An 8,548-nucleotide genomic window follows, 5' to 3' on the forward strand; every position below is an offset into this window, starting at 1 on the left:
TTCAAGGCCTTGCAAATCCAGGACAATCCAGTGGTCCATTATCAGAAATGGCAATACTGCATTACAAGTCGATATAAGAGTGGTTACAGTGAACATCTACTTTTCACAGTTCCATTCTGATGCAGAAAGAAATACAAAATTCTTAAAACTCTGCCCTCTCTGTTTACCAAGTGCTGACATTGTTCGCATATTTCGGGCCATGTTCTGCTTTTCATTTTCTATCAACAAAACTGGTGAATGATTTAAAGAGCTTTTATGAAATAATCAATGTTAATCAGCCAGTAGGTGGAGCACAAAGCTTGTGCATATGTTGAAAACAAAGTATTATGGAAAGAACAATAGATTGGAAACTGATAAAGATTTCCTTCCCCAGGTTCAGCAGACGGATTAGCTTTTTCAAGGTATTTCAAAACAAACCAAGATAACTGACTGTACAGTTTATTTCAAAATGCACAGAGACAATTGCATTTCCAGAATGAACCAGCTACCTGCAGACAGTAACATCACAGTAAAATGGGAAACACATTTTGCACTGAGCACTAACAGCACAAAGTCTATAGTCCCCAGCAAAACTGACAGCTGGGATTTAGAAAGCAGTGTGTTATAGAAACATAAAGTATGATATCCTATTCATTTGCATTAAGTATGTGCTTAGTCAGTAGCTCTTATTTCCAGAATACTGTTATTTAAACAAAATATCTGCCAGCTACTGCCCCAGAGAATACTTGATTCTTAATCTGATCTTGAGTTTGCAACTTCATATATCAGCAAGACAATAAAGAAATTGCTTTCTTGATACTCAGGCAACTTGTAAAAACTGTAGGCTATGGTTTTTTGCCGTGTTGAAGTACTATTGTTAACACAAAGCTAAGGAGCTTGGTCAGTAAAAGAGACGCAAAGAAACAGATGACATCAGGGAGATTGAAAAAGATCTGAGGTTTAAGTTATTGAGACTTTTATTTCCAAAGCTATCCTTGCTCTTTCTGAGCAAGTGATGCTTTTGTCTTTTACTACTAAACCAATTAACTGTGTGCAGCTTGTAGAAGGTATTTTTAATGCTGAAGGTGCTGCATTTTAAAAGTATTGACAACAAATCAACAGTAGACTGTCAGAGAAAATTTTATTACAAGTACGTATAGAAAAGGTTGAAAACAGAAGACCTCAATCTGCAACAACCTTGCATATGCAGATCTCATTAGCTTAAAAAGTACTTTAGTACAACCTTGTTTGAAGGAGGCCTGCTGTTGGTCCCTGAAAAGACCCACAAATTAAAACCCACAGAAAAGTTTTCCTCCACAAAACAACAGGAAGAGAAGGAACCTAAATGACACAAGATTAAAGACAGAACAGAAACTCTTCTGTGTCTTCACTAGTGCTTCATCCTAAACAGAATTCACTGTTTTTATTTTTTTTAGTAGAAAATTTATAAACTTAAGGTTGCCACAAAATTTGGTTAGGCTTGATCAACTTCATAAAATTCTGCAAAGAAATGACAGTCCTGTAGATGAGAGGAGAACTGTAGATATTGTCTATTTGGCCTTTACTAAAGCTGCTGGTACTGTCTCCCCTGTGATCATCATAAATGAGATGCTGCTGTACAGGCTGAATGAGCAGAGTGAGGTGGAATGTAAATGCTCTGAATGGTCATGCCCCAAGGGCGCTGATCAGTGACACCAAGTCCTCATGGAGGCCAGGACACAGTGGTGAACCCTAGCAGTCAGTACTGGGCCAAATCCTCTTTAACATCTTCATTAAACGTAGAAACATAGAATCATTTGGGTTAGAAAAGATCTCTAGGATCATCAACTCCAACAACAAGCCCAGCACAGCCAACTCCACCACTAAACCACGTCTTGAAGTACACCACATGCAACCATTCCAATGGGCAGCCTTTTCCAATGCTTGACAATCATCTTCACGAAGAAAATTTTCCTAGTATCCAATCTAAACCTCCCCTCATACAATTTGAGGTCATTTCCTCTCATGCTGTAGCACTTGTTACTTGAGAGAAAGGACCAACTTTGCTGTCAAGAAGGTCAGTGGTATCCTGAACTGCACTAGGCAAAGCCTAGCCAGCATGGAGAGGGAAGTGATCCTTCCCCTCTGCTCAGCACTAGGCAGGTCTCAGCTGAAGAGCTGTGCCCAGCTCTGGTCTCCTCAGTACAAGACAGACAGACTGGAGACAATTCAATGAAGGGCCACAGAGATGATGAAGGGACTGGAGAATCTCTCTAGGAATGCTGAAAGATTTGGTACTGTACAGGCTGGAGAAGAGAAGGCTCAAAGGAATCTTCTTAATGTCTGTAAATATCTGGAAGGAAGGTGTAAAGAGGAGAGAGCCAGGCTGTCTTCAGTGATGCCTACTGACAGGACCAAACTGAAACACAGAAGTTTCCTTTGGAATATCAGGAAACATTTTTTTTTTTTTTTGGGTAAGGATGACAGCACTGACACAGATTGCCCTGAGAGGCTGTGGAGTCTCCATTCTTGGAGAAGCTCAAAAGAGATTCCTGGGCAACCAGCTCTAGGTGGCCCTTCCTGAGTGGAGGTGTTCAACCAGATCAAGAGGTCCCTTCCAATCTTGACCATTCTATGTGAAGGTTAGAGGTAGAAAATGGACTGTCACACTCCAAAGTGTACTCATTCCTACCCTCCATATAAAAAATGAAGAAGATACAAATTTTCTTTTGAAATTATACACTAGCAGTGCCAAGAATAACTCCTGATACATCCCCGTAAGCCGTGGTAGAGAATTTTGGGTGCTGCTGGATGAGAATGTGGAGCTTAAGAACATCATGCTACCCTTGAGAAACCATCATCATATCTAACACCTTAACATGTGTAAGAAAGCTAATGGAACTTGGTTCATATAGACCTGAGACATGACCTGAGGGTTGATCAATCAATTCCTACCTGCATAACTGTCAGGAAAAAATACTTAGATTCAAGGAACTTTATTTTCAAATTACTTTCCTGAACATATGCAGTGACCCTTAATTTTTACTTTTATATATTATAGCTTATTACATTGTATGCACTTACTACCTTTTTAACATTAAATAACTCACTTCTCAGTTATTAGGAGAAAACTTGTTACCACAGACTTCTATTTGACCTGCTTATTGTGCTAATAATTATGCCATTCTCAATTATCACAAATTAAAATGTCTTCATTTTATGAATACCATACCTAAATTTTTAAGTGGCTCACCTGAGTAACTTGGATTTATACTGTGTTTCTTAAGGCTACAATGAAATACATATGGAAATGTATTTATGTATCCATGAGTATTACTTTAACTACACCAGTCTGTCAAAAATATGCAGGCTGTCTGGTACTTGCTTTTACATTAGACTATAACATTTCAAGACCAGTAATACAATAAACAGTGTTCATCTGAGATGTGTAGCATTACAGTGGTTCTGTTCCAGAAAAAGAAATCAGGTATTTAATTTTTCAACTGAGACTCAGTCTATATCTGTAAAGGTTGTGGGTTGCACTCTGTCTTTAATTATTCATAGGTGATTATATCTCTCCTCCAGTTTTCTTTTTATTTCAAAATGTAAATTGATAGCACATACTGTCAGGCTAAAATGGCAATATAAACAATATATATCACCTCTCTTATGAGTTATGAACATATGTAATAAGTAAACATTGTACAACAGAAGTAATCAGGCAAGGGAACTGTGGGGCACAAACATTAATGAGTTAACAAGAGGCAGAAGAAGCTGGTCTGAGGCTGGGGGCTTGCAAGGAGGAACCCTTCTGCCTCTGCAGTACACACAGCTGAGCTCTCTGCATGCGTCAGCACCACCTCAGTGTGAGGGACAAAACCTCTATGCCCATTACACTACATACAGCACTTCACTGAGACATTTCAGGGCATAATTTACTTAATCCGTTTGCCACAGAATATTTCATGGCTTTGCACTCTCATGTATGCAGAAGACAGACTATGTAAAGCTCTGTTTAAAATGTCAGTACAACGTAAGTTTATTATAAGTGTAATCCTGTACAAGAAAAATGTTGCTTTGTGTTTACTGGGAAGTGGGAGCACAAAGCCTCAGCATGAAGGGGAGGCTGTGCAGCTGTTATGCCATGCAGACAGAAAAACACACACTTCAGAAGGCAACAACTGCCTTCTGCTGGCCCACACTGTACAGCTGAGTGCATTTTTCATACCTCCATTGAAGCTAATAAAAGCCAGAACACCAGAAATGCACATCAGAACCACAGGATGAATGTGCTACTTACCTTTAGTTTATATGAGATGTGACTACAGTGAGTTTCCAAAAATTACCGAGTAAATCAGAATATTACTATTTTTATTTTATTTGTCCTACGGCAAGAAACTGGATTGGTGAAACTTTTCAGCTTAGATTCCTCTAGGCCAAAGCAGTGAGCTATTTATCAAAGTGAACATGAAAATAGTAGAGATATATTGATCTGTCTCAAGGTTTTGACTCTTTTGCTTTGGCTTTCTCTTTTTTTTACAATCCTCCATTAAAGGAACCCTAATTACTTGCCTTCTTCTTCTGTTTGTCTCCATCAAATATTTCATTGCCTTGCTCCGATGCATTTTTTGATCCTTTTTCAGTGCCCGACGTTCTTCTTGTAAATCTTGTTCAAAATGAAACATTAAATCTCTACCCCTAAGATTGTGTTAAGGACAATAGAAACTGGATGGAACTGTTTATTAAATGATACAATAGCCTGTATGATTGGCCTTCTATAGAGTAGGTCCCATCACTGTATGTTACAGTCATAACTAACTTTATGCTCATCTAGAAAAAATGTAATTGCATTTTAATTTTTAAAAGGATTTTAGGAGAGGCTTTGCAATTATCTTTCATGATGCCACCAGCTGAAAAATCCCACCTTTATTATGTTCATTTTGTGTAGTTATCTAAACCTGTAACATAAGGATGCAGGTATGACAAGGAAAATGCTAAAGCTCCGCCCACACACCCTAAAGGATTAGTTGTTTACACTGAAATGGATTAACATCATTAAATAAAAGCTCTCCACAGAGCCAGATCAGCCCTGCATCACGCTAGTCATTATATAAGTAGCACTGTGCAGGCGGATCTCAAGAGTTTGTGTCAGTAGTTCTTACTACTAAAATTGAAAAAAACAAGAACCCGCAAGTTAGGATGGAAAACACTATTCCTAGTGGCATAATCTCCTATTAAAGGGAAGACAAGAAAACTCCGAAGTTGCTTGAGAAGTCAACTTTCCCACGGCAGTTTAAAACCCGCAATGTTCAAGTTTGAGTTTGAAGACACCCCTGAGGCGGTCTCTGACCGCGGGGCAGGGCGGGGGCTGGGACATCGCCGGCCCGGCCCCGCCGCCTCCCCACACGGGCCCCACGCAGCGCCGCGGCCCCGGCCCCCCTTCGCAGGGCTCGGCCGGCCCGAGGAACGCCCGCCCCGGCGGTCGGGGACCGCCTCACGAAGGATACACAGGGACGCTCCGCCGCCCTCCCGCGCGGTCCTGCCGCCCCGCGGCGAGGAGCTGCCCCCGCTCCGCCCCGCCGGCCTTCCCGCCGAGCTCCATGCAGCGCCCGAGTCAGCGCCGGGCCCACACCGCCGCCAGCGCCGGGCCCCGCCGCGCCGCTCTGCGCCCACTGCCCGGCCTCGTAGCAACCGGCCACGCCGCTGCCCTCGCAACGGGGCGGGGCCGCGGCGCGGGGAGCGGCGCTGGGCGAGAGGCTTCGGCTGCCGCGGCATTTGCTGCCTGCGAGGCTGGCGTAGGGGACAGGGCGGGCCGGGACCCGCCTCGCCCGGCAGGGCCTCCTTGGTGCCCGTGCCAGGGTGGGAGCCACGCGTGGGAATCGCTCCGCACACTCCCCGCGGGCCTGGCCCGGCGCGGCCCGGCTGGGAGAGCAGTGGAGCGGCCCCGCCAGGGACGGTGCTGCTCTCGCTGGGCTTTCCCTCCTCTGCAGCGCTGCACGCCTCGGGATGACCTTTAAAAGCCCCAAACACACACGGGGTGCGAGCGAACGCGTTCTCCTGGGCAAATACCACGTGCGGGTTTGCAGAGCTCTGCGGTGCCTCTTAGGCCTGCTGAAGACTTGGAGTTAAGCCCATAAACTTTTGTGCAGAAATAACAACAACATCAACCACCAAAAGATGTTTTGTGCAGTTGATACACAAAATTATGAGTATTATAGAAAAAAGATTAAAAAGTCCATAAATACACTTCCACAAAGAAAAAAAAATACAAAAACCCCCCAAACAGTTTGTTCTTAAGACTGAAAAACTTTTTTTTTTTTTTTTTTTTTTTTAAGCAAAGTAGGGTGTGTAGTCTTGGGATATTGCCCTGCCTCGGATGAGCTGTCAGCAACAGGCTAAATGCCTTGGTGGTTTCCTGGCGAGACATTTCTTGGCTGGTGTATTTGAGCTTAAACCAATTCTTCCTTTTTTTTTTTTTTTTCCCTTTTTTTCAGTGTGCAGCTGTTCTATGTCTTTGCCTAGGAAGGTAAAAAACAGTATTCTGCATTTGTAAAATATTTTTCTGCACAGACCCCTCCCCCATATTTGTAGCACAGTTTGGGAAGTGGGTGTTGCTGTTACCATTTTACAGTCAAGACCAGTGGTGGTCAGGTTGCCAAGTGTGTTATATTTACAGTATCTCAGTTACTGCCATTGAGATGACCCTAAAATGGAAGTCTTTCACCTCTAGTTCAGAAAATCAACCCCAAATTCACCATTTCTTTGCCCCATCTGCTCTGTTGTGTTGCAGAAGGGGGAAAATGGTTGTCAGTTTATCACTGTGTGCTTTTCAACCTACACACACATTTAAAATCCCAGTTTGCCTGATAAAATGCACTGTTTCATTTAGGATGCAATAGAAGGCTTTATCAGGTTGGAGAACTGTGTCACCCAAGCAGAACTAAGGCAGAGCTGGGACACTGCAGAATTTGGGCCCATGTCACATTTAGGAAGATTGAAGGTCATGGTCAACTCATGCCACTGACAGATGTTGAGCTTCCTTAGATTTACTGAAATTTGTCATCTAATAGAGTGCAACTTGCATCTTCACCTTAAGACACCTTCTGAGATTCAGAACTTATTCAGTGTTTATATATATTTCTGTCTCTCTCTTGTTTACTTTTTTATTAAATCTTCATAGTTCTCCTTTATGGTTATTGAATCTCCTCAAGAGTAACCTCACATCTTTCAGACGGTGGGACAAGAAGGTGACAAGCTGGGGCCCATGTAATTCAGAAGTGTATGATTATTCTGGGGCAGCAAGAAACCTGATTTTAAGTAGTGACAGAATGGAAGGTCTTGCTCTGATTTGGAAGAAGTTTCATAAACTTGACTTGGGACTGGCCACTATATTCCATTGAAGCATAAAGACTATCTCTTAAAACTTTGTGGGATGGATTCTAAATTTATTACAAGTCTTATTTAAAGGCTGGGGCATAGCTGTGCTGCTGCAGGAACATATTTTTCTTTTCTTCTTCTCCCAGTGGAGGATTAATCTGCTGATACCCTATACTTTTTCTCCAAGCTGTGTAGGCAACTGCATGGGAGAAGTTAATGTTCTGACTGTTTTAACCATTCCTGAATTTTTTCACTCTGCCTACTGATGTACATAGAAAGAGGAAGAAAAACTGCTTTTAATGTGATATATAGAGAGCCATGGAAATATTTTCACCTTTTTCCTGATACTGAACTAATGATCACAACCTGCATTTTCTTGAGAAAGCATCAACTGATGCACTAATTAAACCCCACTAAGTATCATATTGGAAAACTATTACATACGGCGGGGTACTTTAGAAAAAAATAAAAATTTGATTTTGAGAGATAAAGAAGAGCCAAAGTTGTTCAGAATTTCACAGGCAGTTGAATATACTCTTCTCAGTTACAGGCTCTTAGTACCATTTAGCTATTAATTTTAAAAGAAAACATTAGATTAAAAAGTGTACTAATCCTCACTCCCAACAAATGTTGGTTGGTCCCAACAAATCTTAGTAGCAAAAGCTATTTCTAGTGTATTCCAGCTTTAGATAGAGGTGGAGATTAACTACTCCACTAGAGGAGGAGATTATCAAGCCAAATTTGGAGCACTGCCTTCTTTTACCAGTGTAAAGTGCAGTTGAACAGTGTATTCTGAAGATCCTTTAGAAAGTGTATTTCCCAGTGGTACATTCAGCCAGATCACAAATTATTTAAATTCTCTAATATGTCTAAATTCCCTAAACATGTTGGACCTTTCTGAAGTTTTTTTTTCAGATCCAGTTTATCAGATCCAGGCTTAAGACACAAAAGTAGTGGAATTGAGTGAAATCTTAAGTGCCTCATAGTTTTCATTAAGCTTCTGTGGACTACATTTAATTTTCTTCTTTTTTATGCCATTCTCTTGTCCTTTTTTTCAGGGATAAAAATCATTGTACTGAATGATAGTCTCAGTACCTGTGTTACAAGGGGTGGGCTACCAGTGAGACGAAAATACTGCTATTATTCTCCTGGTAAAAGATTTTCTATTTAATACAAACTACGAATTTAAAACAATGTCTATTCAGTTTTCTAT

The 8,548-nt window shown here is 41.5% G+C and overlaps 1 protein-coding gene across 1 annotated transcript in view; it reads right to left on the bottom strand.

Moving 5' to 3' along the window:
• CEP126 (centrosomal protein 126) overlaps window positions 1-5,599 on the bottom strand; it is a 34,541-nt gene extending 28,942 nt beyond the window's left edge. Inside the window, exons 1-2 of the mRNA XM_064733352.1 lie at window positions 5,466-5,599; window positions 4,531-4,656 (exon numbers count right to left, since the gene is read on the bottom strand). Coding sequence (XP_064589422.1) covers window positions 4,531-4,656; window positions 5,466-5,560 — 221 coding nt within the window. The 5' untranslated portion in view covers window positions 5,561-5,599. The remainder of the gene's footprint in view (window positions 1-4,530; window positions 4,657-5,465) is intronic.
• Window positions 5,600-8,548: the final 2,949 nt, after the last annotated feature.

This window comes from Zonotrichia leucophrys, chromosome 1, assembly GCF_028769735.1.
Source record: "Zonotrichia leucophrys gambelii isolate GWCS_2022_RI chromosome 1, RI_Zleu_2.0, whole genome shotgun sequence".
NCBI lineage: Eukaryota > Metazoa > Chordata > Aves > Passeriformes > Passerellidae > Zonotrichia > Zonotrichia leucophrys.